The sequence below is a fragment of the Anas acuta genome, chromosome 2 (genome assembly GCF_963932015.1).
Source record: "Anas acuta chromosome 2, bAnaAcu1.1, whole genome shotgun sequence".
Taxonomy (NCBI): domain Eukaryota; kingdom Metazoa; phylum Chordata; class Aves; order Anseriformes; family Anatidae; genus Anas; species Anas acuta.
In genome coordinates this window covers 4,405,561-4,433,429 of record NC_088980.1, presented here as the reverse complement: position 1 = coordinate 4,433,429, position 27,869 = coordinate 4,405,561, and the positions used below count along the sequence as shown (strand labels likewise).

The window sequence follows — 27,869 nt, the reverse complement described above, 5'->3', positions numbered from 1 at the left end:
TTGGCAGTAAAGCAAAATGGGTGTTTCTGGAACCGCATTCATCTTATCCATCTTAAAGATCATGTTTGGATGAGATGAATGAACTGAATGTATATCTTTATGTGTTCTGAACACAGAGGACTATCGGTTCAGATTTAGGCACTGAAATTTCAAAAGTCTGAAACAAAGTGAGATGAAGCCCTTGTGATTTTTACCTTCAAATCAACATACAAAATATATCCAGCATAACTTGTGCTCACATGCTTGTGAGTAGATTTTGACCTTGTATTTTAAAATGTAGGACCATGATTACTATATGCCATATAAACATGCCCACACTCAGATACACTGAAGCTACAGAAAGAAGCATGTTTTCTTAGAATAAATTGGTATTAACAATAGCTGTTAGGAAAGGGTTTCAATTATGTGAACCATGCTCTTATAATGCAGTGTTAGCAATACTTGGAACTGTTCATCCCTTTTAAAATATTTTTGTGTTACAGAGAAGACAAAGAAATGTCTCTCCAGGACATACAGGAATTATCTTAATCTTGGAAACAATCACTCAAATAATCCATTACAGCCTGTGCACATGCAGAAACATAAAGAAAAAAAAAAGTAGAAAGCGGGTTAAACAGTTTAGATAGAGAGTTGTTAATATTTATTTCCCACTTCACTGTACTGTTACGTCACTTCTGTGCAAAAAGATAAATGCTTCAGATCAGCAACTGATGGGAGAAAGGGAAGTGAAAAAGAAGGTGAAAGATGCTAAGGAAGGCTAAAGAAGTGAATTCTAACTCTTTCTTTGGAACATGGACTCTGGCATGTTATACCACTGTGTCCTGTATACCTTGACTCTTGCAGTGCTTGTGAGTAATTGCATGAAATTAGCTTTTACATCATTGTTTTTCAATAATTGTTTGTTTTCTACTTGGAGCAGATGGTTGGATAGAGCTTTATTTCTTTGAATGGGTGCTTTTTGTCTTTATTTGCTTTGGATTCCAATTAAATGAGGCAAGATGCTATGAAAAGTGTGAACAGTGGCAGAAGGGACACAATTTGTAGGATCTGTGTATCAGTGCACTTCACTGCTTTCTTACCACATGCTGGCTAAGGAGAAACAACATAATCTGCAAAAGCCCTGTTTATGTGTGTGTGTGTGTGTAGGCTATAAAAGACAGCAACTAAGCAGAAGAAACTGGAGTAGAGCTGTTACAGCAGAGCAGCTGAGTCTTGACAGTTTTCTTAAATTTCAGAATATGCAGTCTTATTGGTTATCATTTCATCTGCCTTTTTGGTGGAACATTATCTAATGTGAGCAGCTGAGATACTACAGGTAAGAAATGAGTTGAATCAGCACGGTTATTTATGGCAGATTTAGAAGTGTCTGGTGCCATTAAATAGCTTAGAGGTCTTGCTGATATTTAGCTTCTGGCAATGATTAGAAAAACAGCACTCAGGATCACACAAATATCAGGAAAGGTATGTCAAAAGTGGAGGAAGGGTATTTGCTTCGCTTTTGAGACTAATGATGTTTTCAGCATTTTCCTTTTGTTATACTTCTGCTGTATCCTTCCCTCTTTCCTGGGAATCATAACCCAGAGCATCTGTTCTCTGATTAAGCATTTTGCAAGGGATGGCACAGCAGCCTGTTTTTTATGGATCAAGAAAAACAAAGTACTGTGAAATGACTGAAAATACTTTTTGGTCATGCAAGGGTATGGTTTCCTTTGCATCACCTGTGTGACAAACTCTGCTTCCCTGTGGTGTGAGGAGTACAAATGCTCATAAAAGGAATATCAGGATCCAGTGCTAATAGGCAATAATATCACTGAAGGTCTCTGTAAGGACCTGTACCATTTATGCAAGAGAAATAGCATCTTCTTCTACATAGTTGTGCTGGTTATGATAGAATTATGATGGAATTATGCACCGATCAAAAACCACACGTTTACATAGAAATGTATAAACTAAATCTCCTATTGTGTATTTGCATACCTTATAGTAACAATTGTTATTGTGCCTAGCAAATGGTGGAAAAGCAGACATCTCTTTTCATTGTTAGTATAACTTAATGGCATACTTTCCTTGGAAGAGATGAAATCAACTTTTGGAGAGGTTTTAAATGTTTAAGAGGCTGACTCTCACCTTCTATAAACTGAGTTTTTTTTTTTACTGTCATCACTTGTGTGGTGCTTACTGTAATGTGAAAAGAATGCAAATATTGAGCCATTCTGATATATATGACAGAAAACAGAGAAGTAACATGAAAGCAGTAAATTTTGCATGAAAAAAAAAAAACAAACAACTAGAATAACAGGAAAAAAAAAAGTTTTCTTTCCTATCTATGCATTTCATGCCCCTCTTTAGAGCATGATCTGGTACAGTTTGTGTTTTTGTTTTTATTGCACTAATAGCACTTTCAGCTGGGGCCTTATGACAAAGGCAAAGATTTGCTTGATTTTCAGAGGTTATGCTTACCCACAACTTCATTAATACTGTAACTAAGGGATGCAGCAACTACAAAATCATCTTCGATTTGGAACCTATCAGTGTTTACTTCATTTGCAGTTTCAGTCTTCCCCATCAGTAGGGAGAATTTTGGATACAGTTATTCAGGAGGGCAACCTGAAATATTATCTATGATACCATCAGAAAAAGAGTTTGGCTCTTGTTACACAATTCCTTTAATTTTTGCCCTTCAAAAAGGATTTGGGGAAATACCCCTTTCATTAGCATATGCACGTGAGCACAAGAAAAGCACTTATATTTTTTTCTGAGCTCTATTTATATTGTAAGTTATAAGCTGGCACACAGAGGTGGATCTTGCCACACAAAACTCAACCCACCACCTCCAGCAAGGAAGCAGGGCAGTCTGTGGTTGGTCAGGATGAGGATCAGTGAGGGAATCAGGGTCAAACGTGGCCCAGGTTTACTGGGCAATGGGAACAGGACTGGAGCAAGGTCAGGCTGAGACATCAGTGCAGCCCACAGCTTGGCAGAGCAGGCCTGTGGTGGACCTTGTGACCATCGTCCTGTAGCATCACTGGGGCAGGGGCTTAGCTGAAAAGGGGTCTTGGGCCTATATGGGAGTCCCCACAGCAGGCTGGGCAGGGTGACTAAAGGCACTGACATCAGCTTAGCTTTGGCATTAAGTCATTATTCCTTTATTCTGTCTCAGGCCAGTGGAAACTTGAAGATGCAGCTGACTTTTCAACAACTCCTTAAGAGGTGCCTTGCGTCCAATTAGTTTGCTATCCAAAAGACTATGTCTTGAAGGACAGTTATGGATATTCTGGGAATATAAAGCAGTTGGAAAATCATGGCCCTCTAAGAGGTCCTAAGATTGCCCATCACTGATGCCAAACAGTAGTTATTGTGGGGAAAAAAAAAAAAAAAAAAAAAAAAAAAAAGTCTTTTAAAAGACTAGCTACAAAGTTGATGTCTTTAGACTGTCATGAACTTGGGGTTGTACATCTCAAAACTGCCATCCATCTGTTCTCCTTCTGTTTTTCTCTCTTCCAAGTTCTGCTAACAGTTACCAAAATTCATCAGGCACATCCCATTTTTTACTTGAAAGTTGCATGTGCAGATACAGTATGGTTTCACACTGCATGACTATGAATCTTCTCCCTAACCAAGCCTTACTGGGATACTTATTCTCCTGAGAAATGGGAAATGAAAATTATTCAAGTTTCATTGGGATTTGCAAATGCTTTCTAGATTAACTTTTTAACCTTTTAGAATCTTTAAAAAGTGAGCAATTCATCATGTGGCAGCACAGTTTTAAAAGCATTTCAGCTTTGTGAAATGCTTGCAGATAATCACTTTACAGAGAAGAATCTGGGTTATAGATTCTAGATTGCAAATGGATAGAAGAGGTGTTTGGAGGTCACTGACTCAGAAAAGACATCACATGATGAGGGATTATTTGATTTAAAATCTCCATCTTCCTCTTCCCACATCAGAAATTATTATCTCCTGAGCATGTTCCTTAATTCAGCAGTGTCTTCAAAACTGGCACGCTTCTATTAAAGCAAATACCTATTAAAGTCTATCAGAGAAGTATCACTTGACATCTGTCAAGTGATCATTACTGACACATGTAAATAACCATTAAATTTTCTAGAACCTCTATTTCATGTTTCCTCTACTAATTTAGAGAATTCAGAAAAAGAAACAAGCCAAGTTTCGATTCCTGTGTTGTCTCACCTACCCTAAACAAGAGGCTGCCTGTGGTGAGAGAATCCATACTCACATACTATAATGGTAAACATTTTGTTGAAGAGCCTAAAATAAGATTGCAGTTATTCAGAGCTATGCCCAGTCGATTGAGAGAGGCATCTCTCCTGAGGAAAACTCAGCTCCTAGGTAATCTGAATGGCCCTCTGGCAATGCTATAAAGTTAAAGGGCAAAAAGCAGTCAGTACAAACTGACATACCAAAACTTCAATTTAAATACTAGCAGCCTCTTTTTACTGTGACAGTGTACAACACTGGAAAAAGCTACCCAGAGGGTCTGTGGAGTCCTCATCCTTGGGGATACTTAAAACTCAACTGGATGCAACCCTGAGAAAACTTCTCTACGTAGACCGTATGTTGTGCAGGGGGTTGCACTAGATGATCTCCAGAGGTTCCTGCCAGACTTAAGCAGTCAGTGATTCTTAGATTATGTGATCTGCGATCTACAGAGGGAGCTTCTGTAGAAACAATCCTAAAACAAGTGAACCAGCAAAATGGCAAACTAAATAACTTTAGGGAGTTTCATTTCTTTGGGGATCCTAGAAACCAATAACATGGCTTATTATCATCTGAGCTACCAAGCAAAATAGCTCTGCAGTGATGATCCATGCATGACTCTGCATAATGCCAGTAGCTGTGGTGGGTTCATCTGACTCAGTGCTGAAGCCGAAAGTTAGTAAGTAACAGTGAATTTAATAGTCAGGGGAATCCTATTGATCTGAGACTAAACCATAGCTCATTTCATCCAAAAGTAAATGTATAAGGTAATTCAGTTATCTATGCACAAAAATACTGTCATCTCTTGTATATTTTCATGAAAGGAACCAAAAATGGCTGGATGAGATAATGATGTCTCTGTAGGTATAGAAACCAAAGGGAGATGAATCACATATATGCACATTTATTCTTGTCTGAAAGAATGGCTCACACCTCTACCCCATAATTTAATGCTTCCAGAGATGGTAAGAAGGGTAAAAGGTATAAAATGGGATTAAACAAGTAAGTCTATAGATGTTTTGGTTTGGAAACTAATTCTACCTTGTTTCAGATTAGTATTCAGAGCTGTTTAAAACTATAGTGGTAGTCCAATGTTCTAAGGGTATGAATATACCTAGAACAGAGTCCAGGAGTGGGATAAATATTTTCAGTTTACTTTATTTCTGTCATAGATCTTGTACTCAGTGTTTGTTTAAGCAGTAGTTACCTTTGACTTGAGTATAAACTGTGAAAGCATCGCTTAAGATCAAGACTTCTTGGATGAAGAGGTAATAATTTAAATAGCTGGCACTTGATCAACCTCACCTTTTTATTTCAGAAGCATGTGGTAATGTGTTCTCACGAGTCTGGAGACAGAAAGAAAAAACAGATTTTCAGGACTGGTGAATAAGCCAAACTTTCGTTGTTCTCACCATGAACATTTCAGTGAGCAAAGACAGTTTTCACGGGCAAGATCTAGTCATTTTATTTGCCAGGAGAAATAATTTAGGACTGTACAAACGAGTACATTTATTGTGTGCTGAGATTTTTCTGGGCAGTTCACCAGTCCAAGAGAATGCCGTGAAACGTTTTTTTCAGTAAAATGGGATGACTGTTCTTACTAACGACTAATAAAGCTACTTCTGTAATAGCTGCTGTACGTGACATGTAGTGAGCTTTTCAGCATAGATGACTTTCACTGTCCAGGGTGAATATAAGGAAGAATAAAATACATGTTAGCATGAGAAGAGCTATCGGATGAGCAGAGTTGTTCAAGACAGATCACAGTTTTCTGTCATGCTGCCCACCGCTGCATTTCTTAATAGTGTGGAGAGGAGGGGTTCCCTGGAGTATCTGTTTTTACTGATGATGGCTGGTATCAGTGAACAACCCACACATCAGATGTCCACCTGCCAGCGCTAAGCTAAGAGCTGGCCTCTGTCCTGTTCACTCATAGTTACCCTTCTCTCATACACCAAGCTTGAGTATCGAGCCTGCGTTTTCACTGCTGCCTCAAATTGATCCATGGCACTGCTGTCTGCTAGTTTGGCAGGAAAACAACGACCTCCTAAAAGTGCAATAAATGGGAAGGAAAACAGCTTCTTGAAGTGCACAGATGTGGATACATGCCATTTCCAACCGCCTGGGTCCAAAACCCAGGAGACCAATGCTCTGCAATGAATCCAATATTATCCATACAAGCAGGCTGAGAGCCTTGACTTTTCAGCCAATACGCAGTTCAAATGCTCTGCAGATCCACTTGCGATAAGGATATTAGCATGGAGGGGAAGCAATGCTTATTGGAACTGATAGGACCTGCCCTCTGAATGACCTGAAAGTGAGCTATTTATTTCCCAAATTCCCTGAATATTAATCTTCCCTGGATAAAACAAAGCTGAGCCATATGCCAGCCACCTGTTCACCATGCAACTCTCATCCTGAGTTTATTTTTTGTTGTGTATATCTGTGTGTTTATATCTATATCCACACCTACAGAGCACACTGGCACCTACGGTCAGGACACCCACAGTGACTGTGTTTTGTAACAACCTGCTGCAAACAGTGTCTTTTGGTGGCCAAGGTTACTCTGGATCCCTTCAAATTCTCTTATGGTGTCCATGTAGGCACACGTCTAATAAAGACTAAAACAACCAAAGGGATGCAGCATTCCCTGATGTTAAAACTCTAGATGTCATTTTTTTTCATCTACACCATCATACCAATGCTTTGGTGCAGAATTTTATTTCAAAGAAGATTTTGTCTCCCACCCAGTGTAAAGAAAGGCAGATGGCAGAAAGGAGAGATCAGATTCTCTCCTTTTAGAACAAAGAGCTCATTCAGAAGACAATTTTACAAAAATCATATGTAGTTTCAAAATGTTTCTTTGGAGGCTGGCAGGGACATGTCTATGCCCAGAAGCAGGTGGGCTCTGCAGTATGCCCTTCACTATCAAGAAAAGGAATCTGTTCAAGACCACTCTAGTTTCTTGGATCCAGATTTGGCAGGGTCTGAAGTCAGGGTGCAAGTCCTGCACTCATACCTGGGCCTTAGCAAGGATTTCCTTCAGTATGAATATAACCAGTGAAATCTTATAAACTTCCCAGGGCAGAGCTGGGCTGTAGCTATCATCCTGTGACAGCTATGCTGCCTAATTTGCTCTGATGTGCTCTGATATGCTGCCTATTTGCTCTGATGGACTGTAGCACAGCTCAGCTGCCTTTGACAGGGCTCTGCTGGGTTCACCTGATGTGAGCATCATGGTTTGTACAGAGACATTGCCTGCCAGCAGGCAGAGCTTTATCTCTTTGGATGCTAAGCACTGAGACAATGCTCTGTGTCCTTAACACAGCTTGTTAGCTGCATGTGTAGGGCTGGATTTCATGGATGGTTGTGAGATCCTTCCCCAAACCTTCTTCCTAATTAGCTGAAACTCCTCTCCCTGTAGGTTGCTGGGAACGTCCATCCAGAATGTGATTTTATAACAGAGCTGAAGAAAAAGGAGGCTGAATGTTTGGAGGAGTCAGAAAAGCATGGGAATGCAACAACAGGTATCCATGAGTGGTAGATGAAATGAGTGACAGAGAAGCAACACCCTGCCAAAATCAGGATACAGCCATGCTGCCAACGCATGTTTTAATGTTTTACTCATTGTTCAACATTCCTGGGCTCTGCTCAGCTCTTTTCCACCTACTCTCATACCTTCAATTCTCTTTTTTTCAACATTTTTTTTTTCACGTTCAAATGTGGACAGTCTATATAACTTATGTCTTTGTCCTGTCTCATCCCCCTGCTGAACACCTTTGTCCGTGACATGGGCAGTGGGACCATGTGCACCTTTAGCATGTTTGCTGACAACACCAACCTATGTGGTGTGGAAGGGAAGAAATGTCCCCAGAGGGACCTGGGCAGGCCTGAGAGGTGGGCTTGTGTGAACCTCATGAGGTTCAGCAAGGCCAAGTACAAGGTCCTACATCAGGGCCAGGTAAATCCCAAGCATAAACACAGGCTGGGCAGGGAGTAGGTCTGAGGAGAAGGACCTGAGGGTGCTGGTGGATGAGAAGCTCGACATGAGCTAGCAACATGCACAGGCAGCCTGGAAAGCCAACTGTGTCCTGGGCTGCACCAACAGCAGCATGGGCAGCAGGGCAGGGAGGGGATTGTCCCCCTCTTCTCTGCTCTTGTGAGACCCCACCTGGAGCCCTGTGCTCAGCTCTGGGCCCCAGCACAAGAAAGAGTTGGAGTGAGTCCAGAGGAGGCCATGAGACACTCAGAGGCTGGAGCACCTCTGCTGTGGAGCCAGGCTGAGGGAGTTGGGGTTGTTCAGCCTGGAGAGGAGAAGGCTCCAGGGAGACCTCCCAGCGGCCTGCAAGGGCCTAAAGGGGGCTGAAAGAGATCTGGGAAGGGACTCTTGGTCAGGGGTGTAGGGATAGGACAAGGGGTAATGTCTTTAAACTAAAACAGCGTAGATTTAGATTAGATGCTAGGAGGAAATACTTCACTCAGAGGATGGTGAGGCCCTGTCCCGGGCTGCCCAGAGGAGCTGTGGCTGCCCCATCCCTGGCAGTGCCCAAGGCCAGGCTGGATGGGGCTGGGGGCAGCCTGGGCTGGTGGGAGGGGTCCCTGCCCATGGCAGGGGGGTTGAATTTTGAAGGCTTTGAGGTGCCTTCCAACCCAAACCATTATGTCTGACTAGATGCTATCATGACATCATACTTTTTAGTGGAGATGTGTTGACCTTTAACAACATGGTAGCCACTTAACATGAACCATAACCAGGTCTGTGTTCCAGCAGCACGCTTCCTCCCATTTCCACAGCACACTCATTTGTTGCATTGTGTCTGAAAAAAATGTCTAACTAAAGTAGAGTAAGTAGTCATCTGGAGGTGTTTATCTTTCACTATAAAATAAAATCTGAGGATTAACTACATGTATTTTTATAAGAAATGTAAGGGGCAGAGGATCAAAGTCAGAAAAAAATATCTTTGATTTTGCTCAGATATAATTAAGTTCAAAAATATATTTCACTTTTTATCTGAGGTTGCAAGAGAACCTGGGACAAATTATTGTGCTGGCCAGAGGCAGATGCTGGAGAGACTCTTGCCTTACCATGCCCAAATATCCTCTTTCACTTCATGAAGGAGACAGGTGATGTACTCTTTTGATTGTACTCCTATTATTATGCTGCATACCTGGCACAAGGTTTTCTAATAACGAATAGTAAAGACAGACTACTCCAAGTTCCTGCTCAAAGCCTTACTGCACAGCATGCAGTAAGATCTGAGGATACTTTGCAGTCCATCTCACATCTCATGTACTATGTATAACTGGATATAATCCCATAGACTGTGATGAGAACCTGAGCCAAAGAACACTGAAATCAATGGAGTGGTTTCCATTGGTTTCCATGAGCTTCAATATCAGCTTTCTTGGTAAGTTTTCTACAGAGCTTGCAGAGGGGTCATTTAGGTCAGAACTTAAGCATGGGTCTTTATGAGGTTTATGCTTTGATTAGTGTGGGACGAAATCAAAGACCGAGGAATGAATAACGTGATTGTTCTTTAAGACCAAGGTTGGAGATACAAAGCAGAATCTTGTCATTAAAGTAGCATATGTGTTTGGTCAAATGCAAGACTGTGCAAAGTAATGCCTTTGTGACTGTTTACTCTCTGGGTAAATGTGGCCAGGAACAAACTGCAACCCCATAAGGAGGAAATTATCTTCCAATAGAGATCTACATTTGGCAGTTTCACAAGGAAAAGAAACTGCAAATCCCAACCTCTGCCTCACCCAGCACATGCTAGCTATAAATGAAGGATAAGGAAAATCCCTTTCATCTGTGTACCTTCATTTCCTGTTCTGGGATTCTCTTACTTATCCTTCATCTGACTCATAAATCTTTCTGTGGAAATCTACTGTCCTTAGAGAACAAACTACTTATTCCAGTGTCTTTCTTTGGAGATCAGAGTAAGCCCCAAGAAAAACGACAGTGAGAAGTGGTACATTAGAGAGGTTAGCTCTGAATGAGTCTTATGGGGCAGTGCTTCCCATTCTTAAATAGGGTTCCTTGCCTCTAATATGATTTCATCCTTGCTCCTTCACCTCTACCTCTGTGTCCTTGGTTCTCTCACTTCTTCCTGCTCTTTATTGTCAGAAACAAGTTAGAAGTTTTGTACCTGACTAACTGGACGTACACACTCAAAGTTTCCTGTCAGCTCTGAGGGAGGCGGTCCTCTTCTCCTAGTATAACCTCCATACTAGGCTTTTTTTTTTCTTTTTTTTTTTTCCTTCATTATGCAGCTTTTCATTGGTAAAAAGTGTTTCTGTTTCAGCTGGGATAGTAAGAAGAAACTGCACAAAGAAAGGCTGGTCAGACCCATTCCCTTCCTATCATATTGCTTGTCCTGTTGAAGATGAGATTCCCCCTGAAGAAGTAAGTTTAACTAAATAAACATATGTGAGTGATGTGCTGACGTTACAGGATTCCTTTCTATTCCTGAAGACCACTTGGGAAGAAAACTCAGCTGAAGCTAAAATTTCTTACCAAGTATGGAATGTGATTCAAATTTTACTATGATCAAATATTTTGCAGAACTACTGATGACATTTTATTTTTCAGGTATAAGATTGCAATGAAAATAAAGTTGTTTTCAAATTCCATGAAATCATGCAGCTCTGTTGCACTTGCTTACAGATATAACAGTTAAGGCTATCTCCCAAAATATTCATAAAATACAGATTAAGACATTTCAATAAGACCAATCAGCAAGACGATTCTGTGGTATCACAGCACCTGTACAGCAAATGTGCTGTTATAACATCACTATTCCAAATTCAGCAATATGTGAGGACAAGAGGGGTGTATGAGTTCTCATCCTGACTAACACGAAGTATCTAATTCAACAAGGAAATAAAAACAAGGAAATAAAAACAAAGAATATTTTAAAATCTGTATCTGTATTTTTGCTTCATATATATATATATTGCTTCAGCTAGATTTGCTAGATTTGCACACTCAGTGATATTTAGAATTTATCTGTATAGGAAAAATAAAACAAAACAAAACAAACAAACAAACAAACAAACAAAAACACAAAATGATTCTTGATCTAATAAAGATGCAAAAATATTGAATATATTTCTTCAGAGGAAAGAAGCCAGCTAAAATACTGCAAGATACATCATTTAGTGAAAAATAACACATTCCTAAAAAATATTAGAATTATATAAAGCCTCTGTTGTGACCAGGCTTTAGCTGCAGTGGAGAAAATGAAGAATAAGTGGAAAGAATCAGATTAAAACTCCACCAGGTTAAAACTGATAGGAGGAGGTAGGAATCACATTACATGCTTAAAAACCAGTTGTCTTGTCTAATTCTTGACCTCTGCCCACTCTGTACCAGCTAAACTGCACTTTTGCCTTTAGCTTCATAAGTAATATGAATACTATGTATTTATTTATTTTGTCCACTAACATGTATGTAACATGTAGTTGTTGAAATCCATTTAACTTGCGGGAGGAAGCTTACTTTATGTGCTTACAGAGAGATTTCTCTTGTCTTCCCATTACTTTCTGTACTGATTGCTGTCGTGCTGTTTAACTCAAACTTCCTTTCCAGCCTCTGAGGGACAGTACCTGCTGCTTTGCATGAATAACAATTCCACTGAAACGCAATTCTTCTTTTTCTTTCTTTTAGGGCTTCCCTGCATTTCTGGTGTAAAAGCAATCCTAAATGAGTCTAAAACATTTTTTTTTTTTAAGCAGTAACTCACATTTTACCTTTCAGTAAATCTACTTAAGGGTTTGATTATTGCTTGCTATGTTTTTCATCTTTTATTTCTAAGTGGAAGTTGCCAGCTAAGACAGGCCCAGCACAGCTTTGATACACTTCTTATGGCGCAGTGCCTTCCAGACTTACTGGATAGCTTTGTAGCTCTCAGGGCCTTCTCAGAGCTCTGGTTTTAATTGTGTGCAGTCAGATACATGGCTAATCAAATACAATTCACAGTTCATCCACCAGACAGAAAAGGCCACTGTGCACTTTCCACATCATTTAACTTTACCAATATAAATGAAATGAAATGAAATGAAATGAAATGAAATGAAATAAAATAAAATAATAAAATAAAATAAAATAAAATAAAATAAAATAAAATAAAATAAAATAAAATAAAATAAAATAAAATAAAATAAGTCTGTGCAAGTCTAACCTAATGACTACACGGCGGATCTACATTAATGCTTTGGTCATGATCAGGTGTGAGCTTTTCAAGGAAATCTCTGGCACTTTTTGCACTTTCACTTATACTGAGGCATGTTCTCAGAAAGGCTGGTCTGGTTTTGTATGAATGACACTAAACTGGAAGACAGATGCATGTTGCACATAGCAATAGTAAAAGTCCAGCCTAGAGGACTTAGCTGACTACCATGGCTAGTCAGAAATGCACACACTGTGCATGTTGGGTCCTTAGCACCAAAGATTTCATCCTACTAAACCAAAACTATTGCCTTGCACCACTTACTAAGGTAGACATAGTGACAGATTATTTTTCTTGCTGATGGAAAGTGATCAGGCCTCATTTTATGAGATGAATTGCCTTCTGGATGTGTTTCCCTAAACAGAAATGGAGCTTTCAAGAAATGGAACTGTGTTAACAACTAAGCAGCACAGTCCTGAGACCATGGTCTCACACTGCTCATTTTACTATAGACTCAGCTGCTTATACTTAGAAAGCGAACTTTTAAGTACCTAAAATAAATGAAGTAAATCCTACCCAGTTTCAGCATTATAATGATCTTATGTACGACATCCAAATACTGAGCTGGGGATCAAGAGACACACCACATGAGTTCAAAGGGAAAGATCTGCAGCCTAGAGCTTATTCATTTTGTTTTCTGCTTCCATGCATGACAGTTGAATTCAGATAACCCCTACTCAGAGATCACGTCTGATAGAGGTTCCATTTAAATAGAAATGGATTATGATTGACACTCTTAAGTAAAAGTTGAATATGGAAGCAAGCAGAAAGAGGAAATAATACAACCCCAGGAAAAAAAAAATAAAAATAACTATAACAATTTTTAAAAATGGAAAAGACTATAGATGACAAAATTCTAAGTAAGGAAACAGAGAAAAAGAAAGTGGAGAGGCATAAGAAAAGGCTTACAGCTCTCTGTATTCATCATGTAGCCAGCTGCCAGAAGGATTATCCTTCCACTACTGCTGTGCAGAAACACAGTATGAAATAAAATGCTTAAAAAAATGCTTGAGTTTTTACAAAGTTTTCTTGGAAGACTCACTTAGTCTTTCAGGGTTTTATGAATGAGCTTGAAACCATCTTAAAAAATAAATGATTCTTTATCAAACTGGGCAGTATCCATGTACCCATAGAATGGGTCTTCATAAAAGAAGTGCTAATGATTAATTTCAGTTGAAATTTGCTGCAGAATTAAAAGGAACAAAAGAGGCACTCAGGGGTGTGAACAGATTGGAAGCATCAAATAAAGCAAAACTGCCAAAATCATTTAAATAGAAGCCATTTAGCTGCAATTTATGATGGATCATTCTCTTCTTTTATAGCAATCCTACTTTTCTACCATAAAGATCATCTATACTGTAGGATACAGTGTATCTATCACCTCACTTATTATTGCTGTGGCAGTTCTTATTGCATTCAGGTATGTGAAGTTATCTTCTAACTTGATTCATTTAAAAGTTCTTTATATCTTAGTTTGTATGAGACATTAGACATAACAAAGTAATGAGACAGAAATTCAGAAGAATAAAAATAAAACTTTCAGACAGTATTGGTTTAATCATATTAAATGAGGGCTACAAATGAAAGGTTATCAGAGAAACACAGAAATAAGAAGAATCAGAACTGTGAAATAAACCTTGGCTGTTTGCTGGCAGAAGTCAGCAAGTCAGATCCTAATAACCAATACATATATTTGCTTGCTTTAGCTGGAATCAAGAGAATTTTTTTATAAAACCATATATTCTTGCCTTATGTGGACTCAGTAAATCTTGTATTAAGAAGAAGAATATGAGACCTCAGTTCTGAGTCAGCGCTCCTATGGCACTGTATATATATGACTCCTGAAACCTTTACAACAAAAAACATACTTTGAAAGTTAGGGTCTGAATTTGGCACGTTTGGTAAGATCTCTTTCCCTTTGAATTGCCCATCTATTAGCCACTCTCATGTATAATGTAGAAAATTTTGAGTAAAAATGATTGTTTTCTTATTTAATGTAATTTGATGTTTGCTAATATGATTTATTTTATTAATCTATATTTCTTGCATTTGTGCAAAATGGAAAAGTAGTAATAATATATACATATTATTATTATTATTATGCTGTAAGAATTAGCTTTCTCTGGGGAAAGTTTCTTGACCTCTGCAGCTTCCTAACTCATGTCTGGAAGTCAACAGATTATGTGTATTGACATCTACTATGACCTTGAGAAAACAAACCGACTCAAATAAGGGGAAAGGAAGAAACAATTGACAGAAAACAACTCAGCAATATGGAGGAAAGAGTTACAGTTCAACAATGGGGTTGGCATTTCAGTTCAGTAGTAAAACTCTGCACACTCTAACTGAGCTTTCAGATTAGGTGACCCTGAGATTACTGGATCTGGAGGGAATTCAGCTTTTAATGGGGCTCTTTGCTAATTATCTAAAGTCTTCAGCTCCAAATGAAAATTTAAGTTGCATAACTCCCTCCAAAAGTCTGTATATAATAACAATAAGAAAAAAATAAATCTCGATCTAAAAATTTAAAAATGTGCCAAACTGTTTTAAAGCAATTATTCATGTAATTCATAAGAATAACTTTGGTAATCTAGGGAAGAATCCTTAATTCTGGATAAGGCAGCCTACACAGACATTTAATGCAATTTAACTCAACCATAGTATTTTGATGTGTAAATATCTTGCTAATCATTACCCTGTGCATTGAGAAAACTTTCTAGTTAGTCCAGAATATCTCTGCATTCTTTCCTTGGGAGTGATTTAGCTACAGTCAAAATTATATCGATGGAAATAATTCTTCATATGGAAGTTTCTTTTTGCCCCAAAATAATGCCAACCAAAAGACATCTCAGCTCAGGCACACTGAACGCATAACAAAGCTGATTCTTGGAATCTGGTAGACCAGAAGCGACATCAGGCCAACAAGGAAACACCACCTAACAAGAGAAGAGATTAAAATGTAGACTGTGGGTGAATTGCTTTACATGAGGAAGCTTTCTGTCTCTGCCTGTTTAGCAGAAAGAACTCAGTCAATTAAAAGTTACTTTCTACACAACACAATTCAGTGAATTACCTCAGAATAACCTTTCTTCTTTTCTTCCAGGAGGCTTCGCTGTCCCAGGAATTATATCCACATACAGCTCTTTTTCACTTTTATCTTAAAAGCTATTGCCATTTTCATTAAGGATTCTGTTCTTTTCCATGAAGAAGACATTGACCATTGCAGCTTCTCTACTGTAAGCACATGAAAAGGCATGATACTCTGGTACTGGATGTTTTTACATGCCATCTATATATGGATTTGCTTTTCATCATTCCTTTTATTTTTTACCACTTTTTTTTTTTTTTCCTGATGTTGTAATGAACAGTAATTAATGCAGTAGTCTGAATCTTATTTAGACCATGACTATATATAACTGGAAAAAAAAAAAAAAGAAAGTAGTATCATTATATTGTTACCCTTCTGATCTAAAGCCTAAAACCAAAGATCTCTGAATATCTTGTAACATCTTTTTATAAAGATGTTTCTTCTGAAAATTCTGGATTTCATGTTTTGACCAGAAGCTACATAATTGTAGACCACAGGATATGGAAGATACTAGGCAATCAACTTAGCTGTGGTTCAGCCACAAATATTGGCATTAAAGAGGTTTTCAGACAGAAGTTTATCATCTGATTCTTCTGCATTGCTCATGGCCACACAAAAATTTAAAACTGAGCATAAGGAGGGAAAGTGAAATATGATGGGTCCTAGAACACACTACATATACTTGTATATACTACACTGAAAGTGGTGCATTTATGGGAGAAATTGCACACTTGGGAGACCAGGCTGTATTCCTAGCAGAGATACAAATCAAAATACAGAGATTCCAAGCTACTATGATGGTTAAAGTCTTATTATTCAGAAAGCCACATTACATTTTATGATCTCCCTTTAAACATGCCTGTAATTGTGAGATCTTATTCTTTTTAGATCTCAGCCAGAATTACAGATGCTTACTACATCTGCAAATCAAAAATATGTATGCACATGTAATGCCAAAACTATGACTTTCTTGATCTATAGACTGAATGCAAGATCTCAGTTGTTTTCTGTCACTACTTCGTGATGACGAATTTCATGTGGCTGCTGGTAGAGGCTCTCTACCTAAACTGTCTACTACTCTCATCCCTTTCTCATGGAAAAAGATATTTTTGGTGGCTGGTTCTCTTTGGCTGGGGTAAGTAAGGATTTTACATGAAATGAATAAAGGCAAGATGTTACAAAAGGCTTTATCCAGTAAAATATCCTAGGTGTGGATGGAACTGAGTTTGCCTAACTGAAGTAGCTAGCAATAAATAAATAAATAAATAAACAAATACATAAATAAATAAATAAGCAAAGCATTGATTTTGCTTTTATTTTTACACATGGAGTAGTGAAGAGCAATCAAGAGTTTAAAAGCATAGCATTAAAGTCCCTGTGAAATATGTAGAAAACTAAGTACATTTGATGATCCAAACCAAGTGACTGCCAATATAAATGTGCTGTGTAAAGGAAAAATCAGAGTACTCCTCCCTGAGGATATATGGCAGGTGACGTACTTGCCCAGGGGGAATTTTTGTTCAGTTCGGGAAGGCAATCCATGCATATTGACACTACGGCTAAGGTAAGCATTACAACTAAGAAGACTGAATTGCTCTTTGTGTTTTAGGGAGATTTCGGGCACCATTTTAGGAATGTTTAGGATTACAATCGCAGTCTGTATTCATAAACTGCTCATATTGCTATTATTTGAGGATTTGATAAAAAATACTCACTAATATGCTGTTATGTAAAAAGCACACAATAAAAAAAAATGTGTTTTAATGTGCTATCTGCATTCAAGTGCTAACTTCAGGTAATATCACATGTGGACTGCACTCATGTAGGTACGAAGCTTCAAGTAGCTTCTGTATCCCTTTATATCTCCACAGTAATGCATGATCACCAAATAAATAGTCAATGCCACAGCTTGTTTCATTTCATCATGGGTATCGGTAGACCACAAAGGGTAATCCCTGTTCTGAAAACAGGTGACCTTCATCATCACAGTAGAATTTAAGTGGACGAGATTTGGATTAACTGATGAAATTAGACAATGAAAACTTTTTTTTTAATTGTCTGACAGGTTTTCCAACACTTTTCACCCTTATATGGATATTAGCAAAATTCTACTTTGAAGACACAGAGTAAGTCACTACTTCTTACATTATTCTACATACATAAATTATATATTTGAAATAATGATAGTGATGAAGGCTCATGTCATTTCAATGACATTGGGAAAATAATATCAGTATATTACACACCTTTCCTTTTCCTACATTACCATTTAGATAAGTGCCTGAGGTGGAGTTCTGAATTTCCATTACAGTATAGACACAGTGAATAGGGATTTACAGTGTCCACTAGAGCATAATATGGCAGTACTATTGTAATTGTGCAGGGCATGCTTCTCAGGAAGCTGAAATATTTATTTCAGCTGCAAAAGAAAAAAGGACTCCAATCAGATAAAGAGAGTGAGAAAGCAAAACTTTGGGAGCTTGTGATACAAAATACCTTTTGATATTTTTGAGGGCTGGAGTGCTCATTACTTTACACAGACAAAATTTTCATGTCTTAAATAACTGTCTTTGAAAACAGTACCTTTCTATCAGTCGTGGCATCATCTTTTCAAATCTTTTGTTGGAATTGTTGCATCCATGTCTCACTTAACACTTTGAGAAAGCTCTATATCCTTTTGAAAAGGCAGAATAATCTACAAAAAGCATGTCCTGTACAAAGCAGAACTTAAATATCTATACACTTGCGCTATACTGACACTTCCACAAAAATATATCTCTTAAGAATTTTACTGGCACTGCTGTGTGGTGTCTTGATTGTAGTGATTACATACACCTCTCTTCTAAATTTTCTGTTATTTTCTCAGATGCTGGGATATTAATCAGGGCTCTCCTTACTGGTGGCTAATCAAAGGACCTATTATAATTTCTGTTGGGGTAAGTACTTCTGTTCTGTTGGGGTAGGTACTTCTAACTCTGCCAACAATAGTTATAAGAAAAAATAACTTTCAAATTAAAAAAAAAATACTGTTTGCTACACTTTTTTTTTTTTTATAAGGAAGAGGAATGGTAGAATTTGTTCTGTAAAAATATTTTATCGCTTTTATCACTTACCTACAAAAAATTTAGGCCAAAAGGAGGCAGAGAACTGTCCTCTCCCTATCACCCATAGCAAACACTGTTCAAAGAAATTGAAGTTTTCATAAAATTTTCAGTCTGATTGGAATTAATGGCAGATGAGGGCTTAAACCATTCTTATCAAATAGGATAACAGAATTTTTACCTAAAAGTCTAGAATCAGGCATAAATTTCAATATAAGATTTCAAAAGCAACATGTTCTTTTCACAGGTGATAATAATAGTTGTTGAGCTTGATGTATATTGAATAAACTGATAGGCCTTAAATGATTATGGCATATGATTACTCCCACGTGTCATTAAGCCAAAGGAATGTGTGAGATAGCAGCTAGTGGATGGCCTTAAGACCATCTATCGCAAGATTAATTTAATTGGAGGACAGATGCATACAAATAAGGCATATATAAGAAAACAAGAAGCATGGAGAATCTCAAGGTGAATTCTGTTCATAATTTACTGTGTTTCAATAAAATACTGCATTTCCTTCCACCTCTATTAGTTTTCCGCTTACTAGTGCCCACCTGACATTCACTTTTGGAGTTAAAAGGATTCAGGGGATCATACTGATGATATGCTGCAATGTACTTAATGTATCACTGATGGATAGAATGAGACATTCTGCTGAAATATGTACATTCTTAGGCAAAATTAAGCATTTAGCCTTACCTAAACAAAATCTGGTGTGTATGGACACAAAATGCACGTGGAGAAACTCTTTGTTTGTGGAGCACTAAGCAGCTCCACAGACTTTAGTACAGCTGTGTCAAAATGCAACTAGAGAAAATTGTCTTTGCTGGTTAGGATTGACCCTAGCTAGCTTTGGAGCTGAGCTTATGCTCCTCAGCTTTTTTCAGAGTTAACAAAGAGAAATAGGCACTTTTGACTCACCTGACAATAGATGTCGATGTTCAGAGGAGATGACTCATCCTCAAATCCACCTGAGGCTCTATTGGTTGGCTCACTCTCAGTGGACTACAAAGGGAGAACAGGGTGATAAGCTCCGATACAGCCAGGTCACTGTAGATAACTATATTTAACCAGGTGAATTCTACTAAAAGTGTTTAAAGATATTAGCCAAAATTAAATACAATAGGAATCTCAAATGAGAAGAATTAAAATTATATGAGCTACAAACAAAAATAAAAAAAATCACACGATATTGACAAAAATAGGTTGCTTAACGGAGTTAAATTCTCAAGATCTCAGCCTGATCTATTTCTTTAAGAAGGAATGCAACCTATTGAGAGACTTGAATGCTGCCAACAGGGATTATATTAATTATCTTACACACAGGTCTCATTGAAATGGTACAAATTACATAATAGAAGTCAAATAATGATTGTCATTGAAAAGTTTCATATGAGAAAGTAACCTTTTTTTTCCCCAAAAATATTTTAAACAGGTCAATTTTGTCCTATTTATCAACATCATCAGAATTTTGCTGAAAAAACTAGACCCTAGACAAATCAACTTCAATAACTCATCTCAGTACAGGTAGTGTATGGAACAAAAACAAAAAATAATTTATCAATGATTTAAGTCACAAAAGTTCATATCACCTTTTCTAAACAGAAGCAGAGATCCAGTGCCAAAACCAGACTCAGTTTGATTGGCATTTCATTTTAGAAATTCCCAATGTTACCCCATTCCTAAGGAAACTAGTCAAAGGAGTAAACTGTTTTCTAGAGGTGTCTTTCTCTGGATGTGGACTATACAAGGAGCCTGCATATTAATTCCTCTGTATCTGTCTACAAATAAATGTCAAATTTTCAGTGGCTCAGATAGGTTAAAATATATTCTACTGCTTGTCTTTCTGAACTACAATCACATTCAGAAAAAATGGATTACAAAATACAATAAGAAAAGTCATGAACATAGTATTGCTAATAAGGTAATAAGCATGAGAAAACTCTCTCCAGATATTTTTCTCATTATGCTTTCCAGCACTGTCATCCCAAGAGATAAGAACTTCACACCTAGACATTTAGATCCCATTATTAACTTCTGTTCATCTCTATTATGTATTGCATGCATTGGTCTTTGCTCTGGAAAAATAATATTACCTTATTTCTTCTCATGCCTTGTGCTAGACGTCTCTCAAGGTCAACTCTGCTACTAATTCCTTTATTTGGAACCCATTATATTGTCTTCAATTTTCTTCCGGAATATACGAGCCCGGAGGTTCGGCTTTATTTAGAGCTCTGCATTGGATCTTTTCAGGTAAAATCACTGAGGAATCTTCAGTTTCTTCATAGCAGATTTTCTCATTTAATCTAGTTTCTATATGACAAATAGCAGCAAACAAAAAATAATTATGTACTGAAGATAATGTCTCCTCATGGTTCTTTGCTGTGTTACAAATTTGAAGATGTGACCCACATCCTACCTGGCTGTAGGTTAGCCGATATGTTTGAAGGTTTTGTCAATACAATGCCAAGTCTTTCATATTCATGTGTACACTTGACATTGGGTTAACTTCAGACATTTCAGTTCAGTTTTTAACTTCAGTTAACTCACTGTGTCAGTTCCATACAATCTACCCTATACAACTTACTCTTGAGCCTCCATACTTGGATCTGTTCTTCATTGTTAACCAATAATGTAAGAAGGTAAACAGAATAAAAAAATGGGGTGTTTAGTGTGTATCTGACCACATTGATCCATTGACCTCCGAGGATTTTCTTGGCTTTGTCTCAGTTCAGAAACTTAAAAAATGTATTCAGTAGGCCAGAATTTTATCTCACCTGATATAATGGCATAAAACTTGACTTAAAAGCTGCATGAGCTTCATAGCTGTGGAATGGACATGCTTTTGTAAACATAACCTTGGAGTTTGTCCTATCCCCTGTTCTTGTGAATTTCTGTGGCCTTTCTGACAGGTGAAATGCCATTAGCTAGCTGATTATCTGACTAGCTTTATTGCTGATACATAAGAAATTTGTAAAAATACTCTGATTAAATTGATTCACAAGCACAGTACTATCATTCAGGTAGTGTAAGTATCTTTTTCAAGCTGTGCTAACACTTAAATGTTGTTTTTTGTTTGTTTGTGTGTTTCCTCAGGGGTTTATTGTAGCAGTTCTTTACTGTTTCCTGAACCAAGAGGTAAGGGAACTATATTCTTTACAATATTGATTTCACTGACAGGTTTATGGAGTTAATAATTAGTATCATGCAAGTAGATAATCCAATCTTTCAGTTTTGCAGGATTGTCTGTTAACATGGGAATCAGTGAAGACGAATTTCATTTAAATTATCTTCATGTGAATGAAGCCATCTAGTGGAGAAACGAGCTATTCCATCAAGCCTTTTTTTTTATCATTTCTGCATGCTTTTGTACTATAGTGGGGCTTGGGAAACCCATTCTAGGTCCAGACCTGATAGTACAAGCTTCTGAAGTGAAGCAATGTGACCTCCTGTTTCTAAATGACTAAATTGTAAATAATGTTAAATTTATACAGATTGCCCCATACCAAAATATTATTTTGTAGTATTTTATTATGCTCATGAAACTCCCTAGTATTTTCTTGCATTGATAAATATGTTTTTTCTATTTAGAATATTTAAATCAGAACTTTATTGTTGATGGGGCAAGTATTGCGCCACTTAGTTTAGTATCCAGTTCCATTCACATAGTCTAGACATTGTAATAAGGATGCATTTTGAACTCTTCTGTTGCCTGCATAATTCATTTATCTTCCATATTTTAGAAGAAATTGAAAACCTGGAATTTTCCCCTCTTTTCATAACAGAGGGTAGCTGAGATGGCTATTTTAGATTGCAAATGAGATTCAGTTTCAGACTACACTAAAAGTCTGCTGGTTTCTGTTAAGTGAGGTAAAGAGTAAGGCCGTCTCCTCCAGCTGCTCCGGCCCAGCACTGCTCCTGCATGGCTGATGGGCCCAGCCTGGTGCCTGGGGACCTGGGATCTTTGCTCAGGCTGGAGGACACGGCTGCTGCTTTCCCCTTTGCAGGCCCAACACGGAGCAAAGCTGAGCACATATCCTGGAGACACACGGATACACACAGACACCAGACACTGACACAACCGGTCCCACAGGCTGCCCCAGCCAAGGGCTGCCTCCAGTAGCAGTGACACACAGCATTCTCACAAACCATAGACACAGACAGATGAGTCCCCCTCCTCCTCTTGGGCTGGTAGAGACAGAACTTCACCAGTTGAGGCACACACTCAGCACTCTCAACTATTTGCAGGTACTGCACTTCTGTCTGTCCAGTACCCCTGTGCTGATCCCAAGCCTCCTTTCCCACTATACAGATCACCTATTCCCAGATAGTCCAGCTTGAAGTTCATGGGTTCCTCAAGTACCATTGCGGCCCCTCTGTCCACACAGCACCCCTGCATGGATCCCAGGCCCCTTACCTGCTTCACAGGCTGCCTGCTCACTGGCTAGTCCAGCTTGAAGTTCACTGCAAACATGCAGTACTCACACACTTGCCCCTCATATACCCCATGCTAGTAAGTTCCCTTCCTCTTACCAGCACTGACCCCACACATGCCTGATACTCTAGGAGAGACCTGAGGCCTCAGCTACTCACAGGCTAGTCCAAATTTGTGAAAGATGCAGACACTCAGCCAGCCATACCCTGCTGCCCAGCAGCCAGCACTGTGACCCGCAGCTCCACCCCAGCCACCGGTGCAGAGCTCCACATGCACCTCAGTGCTTTGGTGATTGACTCTGCAGTCGCCGTCCCCCCCAGTAGTTGGTTTGGGAACACACACTGCCCAACTGGCAGGGAGAAGACCCCCAGTCACTCCAGTACATGATGCTGGGTTCCCATTTGCTCCAGTAGCTGGCACCACAGCCTGCAGGGCCTACACCCCTGGCCTGACTCCAGTAGTTGGCACAAACTTTCACTGACACACACACAGTTCTTACCTGTAGCTGGCATAGAGTACTTGCAGTACACATACACTCAGGAGAGAGCACAAATGAACAAAGTGAAAGTTAAGAAAACATTTAATGAGGAAATTTAAGAAGCACTGGGCTTGTCCTGACACGTACACTGGCTGTCCCTGTTCTACAAGCAACCAGCGCTTATCCTACCCTTTTCTACCTATCCCCATTCTTCACCCCTCCTGCTCCCCTTTTCCCATACACAACCATCATGGATTTGCAGTACTATGCACTTTCTGCACCCTTCCAGTCTGGGCACTCTTGGTGCACGTCTTATCAGGGCAAGGTTCATCCTTCCCAGAAGTGGCACTTGTAGCTTGTTAGCCCACCAACTACCATGACAGGGAGGCTTGTTTTTTGTGTTTGTTCCCCAGCTTAGAAGTCTTCAATCAGATAACTCTGCTGGAGTAAACTTTCCTACATTCTCACATGCTCTCATAAATTAGTGTGACTGGCCATCACTTCCCATTACTTACTCCCTTTCCCGTTATCCCTTCTTGCCTTGGAAAAGGGCCTTGATGATTTACCCTTACAGGAGCACTCTTCTACATACACTTTCTACCTGTTGCTCCTAGGAAAGGAGAGTTTGATTCATGTATGCCACCCCACAGGGGTGAGACTGTTTTTGCTCCCACACACATTCCCCCTAGGATGTCAAAAGTGTGTTTAGGAGGTGAATCCTATTCCTAATCATCGCAGTCAGTGCAATTTAGAGAAACATTCAGATTACAAACTGCAATCATCTGTGTTAGAGCTGACCAGCTTTTAGATCCCATTGGTTGTATTGACTAGATCTCCATTTTACAATTTAAAGTTTACTCCTCTTCACCAGTCTGTTAATAATCTCTAGTCTCTTCTGATGATAGTCTCAATTGTTTTACATCCAGATTGCCGTCCCAGACATACAACACTCCAATGTAGGTATTTCCTTCCTATTAAGCATCTGGGAAGGCACATTTCTAATAAGAATCAGATGCTAAAGCAGGCCTTAGTTGCTGGTCTGGACCCAGTGTGTGTTTCTGTGAGCATGACAAGGCATGGCATGTATGCTTGTCAACAACAGAAAGAAAATGATCGCTGGTGTCTTTTTCCTCTTGCCATCTTAAATATCAAAGTAGTATTATTTCTTAGCCACAAATTGGTAAGTGTAGATTAAGGAACTTGCTGGAAATTTTACTGTTCTAGAAACAGATGGGAACAAGAAGACATCTCTTAGCAATTGGGAAGAGCAAGCAATGTGGAGACAATATGCTTAATTGTGTAGGAAGTGTTGGTAACACTAGAATAAATTTCCAAAGGGATATTAAAAAAAAAAAAAAAGGCAATCAGAAAGAAGATACTGAAAAAAGCTGAGAAAATATTCTATTGGTGGAAAAAATATTTTTCAGTGCTTGAGAGTAGACCAAAGTATAATTACTTTGATGGGAGAAAGAAGTTCGTTTGTTCGTTCCTTCCTTCCTTTCTACCTACCTTCTTTCTGTGTGACACCTCTAATAACAGCCTTTGATTTTTGGGCACATAATTGTTATGGAGAAACACAGGAGAGAATGTGTCCTTAATTCTTGAATGCTAGAGTTGGATTTATTTACTGTTTTCAACATAGGAGACCAACTCCGAGCTAGCCACATTAGGCTTTTTGTCAACACAGAGGGATGAGCAGTCTGGGGCAGGCCAGCTGAACCACTCTTTGTAGTATCCTAATTTTCTGTATCAGATAGAAAGGGAGCCCAGAGGAGCTAGCTTGTTCTGAAATGGAAAGGGTAATATTTTATGCTTCTCTAACCACCAGTTGTGTCTTTCCTGTTTCCCACCAATGTCCTCCTTGAACAGTGTTTGTTAATAACATTCTCTTTTTCTTTTGAGGTGCAAACGGAAATTGGTCGGAGGTGGCATGGTAAGAGATACGGACTTATGCCGGTTTGGAGAAGGACAAGATGGACTGTGCCAACCAGTTCTGGAGTAAAAATGACTACATCTGTGTGCTAAGGCAGCCTCAGAAGCTGGAGTAATCATGTATAGAAGCCTGATTAGGAAAAAGAAACCAACAACAATAAATAAAATAAAATAAAAATAATAAAAAAGAGGATTACAGCTTACTCTAGGCAAACTGGAGGAGAATCCACTTCTAAAGAAATCTTGCCTACCAGCTATCTCTTGCAGAACAAGCATTGCAGTGATGTATTAAAGACAGACTGGCTGATCAAAATAGCCCTTACATGGATAAACAGCAAACACGAATATCACCTCTTTTAGGTTCCCTATCTACACTCTTTTTACTAAAGAACATACGAGCATAATATGTCTGGGGAGTGGACACCAGTAGCACCCTTCAGTGACACTATAGATGACCTCTGGAAACTGTTATTCAATCTCTACACAATGGGAACTGGAATCTATCCAGCTCCGTTCAAGCTTTGTTCCTTGTTTTGATTCAGTAGAGATGCAAATAGGAAAACAAATGCATTGTCAAACTATAACACATGACTAAAAAGTCTTCTTATATTGTCTTCTTATATTCTCTCTTTAAAAGCAAAAAGACTCAAAGTTGCAAGCAAATTAAAAAGAAAAGCAGTAAATTAGTTTTGCACAGAAAAAGAATGAGACCTACAGGAGAAGGGCTAAGGGAGCTTTAGGAACACTGCAAAGTATTTTCTCATGTCTGACTGTTTTTGCTCTCCAGCATTGTAAAATATTCAGAAGCTTGGGAATAAACTTGCATTTCCAGTGTTTGTGCCTTTTTTTTTTCTTTTTTTTTTTTTTTTCAAATGGCTGTTGTAATCTGTAGATGGACAGACTGATTAACTTCTTTGCTGGGAATATCAGAGTTTGGAAAGGAGTCAGAAAAGCTAAACTGTACTGAACAGTGAGGACCGTCAGGCCAATGGGTTTTCACTCTGCTCTTCAGGACATTCCAGTGGGCTTCTAAGTCCTATTAAACAAAAGAAATGATAATATAGGAACGTGGAATTGCCTTCCTTTCTGCTTTGCTGTGTACAGCTAGTGTAATTATAGCTAACTGAAAGAAGTGAGATGATATGCTAGCTAGTTTTCATGTAAAATCTAGATGCCAAGGGGTTTCTTCCTTTCCATTTTTTTTTCTCTTTGTTTTTTCTTTAGTCTGTGAAAAACACAGCAATGTCTGAATTCATACCTGAGGGTGGGAGAAGAGTCTGAAAGAGCAAGGGGAGGAAGGTTTTCATTTCCAATTCTTCAGTGACTCCTTAGAATACAGATTGCAATGTGGGGCCTAAAATGTTTATGTTGGTTTTCTTCCCATTTCCAGAGGGATTTGAGGTGAGCTAGATGGAAATGTGTCGAGCAGCTGACGATCTGTTTAAAGAGACTAACAGAAAGATGAGTTTGCATATAGCATTCTGCTAATGTGAAAAAGAGGCATGAATGTCAAGGTATTTGAATGAGTCTTCTTCCCTGGAGATAGACTTTTTTTTTTTCAACCTTAGCAGATCACTGTCTCTATCAGCTAGAAAGCCCAGAGTAATAGGTCAGAGTAAAAAGTCTAAATTTTACCTATATCTATCCACAGATATTTAGACAGAAAAATTTCTAGAGCTTCTGCATTTTTGTTGTTGTATATCTAGCTGTGAAGTAGCAAATTTCCCCTGAAGACTATCATGATGTCTAACTGAAAGATAAAAGAAGAAGAGAGAAAAAGCAAATAAAATTTGTTCTTCTAATGAACAGGTCAGTCATTGCCTGGCTCACTCAGTTTCTGAATGTGTGATGGCATTCTGCTTTTCTCTATGTTTCAGCCAGAGGTATAACATGTCATATTAAATCTCTTGTAAGTCTTGGCTATATTAATTGGATTTTTTAACTTGCAGTTAAGTCCTAAAACTCTGAAATGATGTTACCTTGATGATACTGATATTAAATGGACACCTGTGTAACATATACTGTCCTGGTTTGGGCTGAGATAATTTTCTTCCTAGTATCTGCCATAGTTCTGTATTCTGGATGTAGGATGATAATAATGCTGATAGTACACTGATATTTTAGCTGTTACAGAGCATTTCTCACATTAAGTCAAGGAATTTTCATCTTCCCATACCGTCCTGCCAGCAAAGAGGCTGGGGTTGCACAAGAAACTGGAAGAGGACAGAACCAGGACAGCTGACCCAAACTGGCTGAAGGGATATTCCATACCATAAGGTGCTGAACAATAAACTGGGGTGGTTGGCTAGGGTGGGGGGCACTGTTCAGGGATGGCCTGGTCAGTGGGTGATGAACAATTGCATTGCTTTTTATATTCTGT

General features: G+C 38.6%; 1 protein-coding gene across 2 annotated transcripts; it reads left to right on the top strand.

Annotated features, from left to right (window-relative positions):
- Nucleotides 1-714: 714 nt before the first annotated feature.
- On the top strand, nucleotides 715-26,323 carry GHRHR (growth hormone releasing hormone receptor). 2 transcript variants are annotated; one of them, XM_068672928.1, is made up of 13 exons: nucleotides 715-848; nucleotides 7,643-7,745; nucleotides 9,235-9,342; nucleotides 10,527-10,627; nucleotides 13,775-13,872; nucleotides 15,556-15,688; nucleotides 16,522-16,675; nucleotides 17,606-17,666; nucleotides 18,407-18,476; nucleotides 20,080-20,171; nucleotides 20,768-20,897; nucleotides 21,741-21,782; nucleotides 25,460-26,323. In XM_068672928.1, the coding sequence occupies exons 1-13, from the start codon at nucleotides 792-794 to the stop codon at nucleotides 25,580-25,582; spliced, it is 1,272 nt and encodes a 423-aa protein (XP_068529029.1). In that variant the 5' UTR covers nucleotides 715-791; the 3' UTR covers nucleotides 25,583-26,323. The 2 variants fall into 2 exon arrangements, with proteins under 2 accessions (XP_068529029.1, XP_068529030.1); XM_068672929.1 differs by lacking the exon at nucleotides 20,080-20,171.
- Nucleotides 26,324-27,869: the final 1,546 nt, after the last annotated feature.

Bases quoted from the DNA above. Each gene is read 5' to 3' on its own strand.
- GHRHR (XM_068672928.1), top strand. From the start codon at position 792: ATGGACTCTGGCATGTTATACCACTGTGTCCTGTATACCTTGACTCTT. The intron at 9,343-10,526 runs GTGATGTACTCT...TTTCTGTTTCAG, and splicing joins TCACTTCATGAAGGAGACAG to CTGGGATAGTAAGAAGAAAC. The intron at 20,898-21,740 runs GTAAAATCACTG...GTGTTTCCTCAG, and splicing joins TCTGCATTGGATCTTTTCAG to GGGTTTATTGTAGCAGTTCT.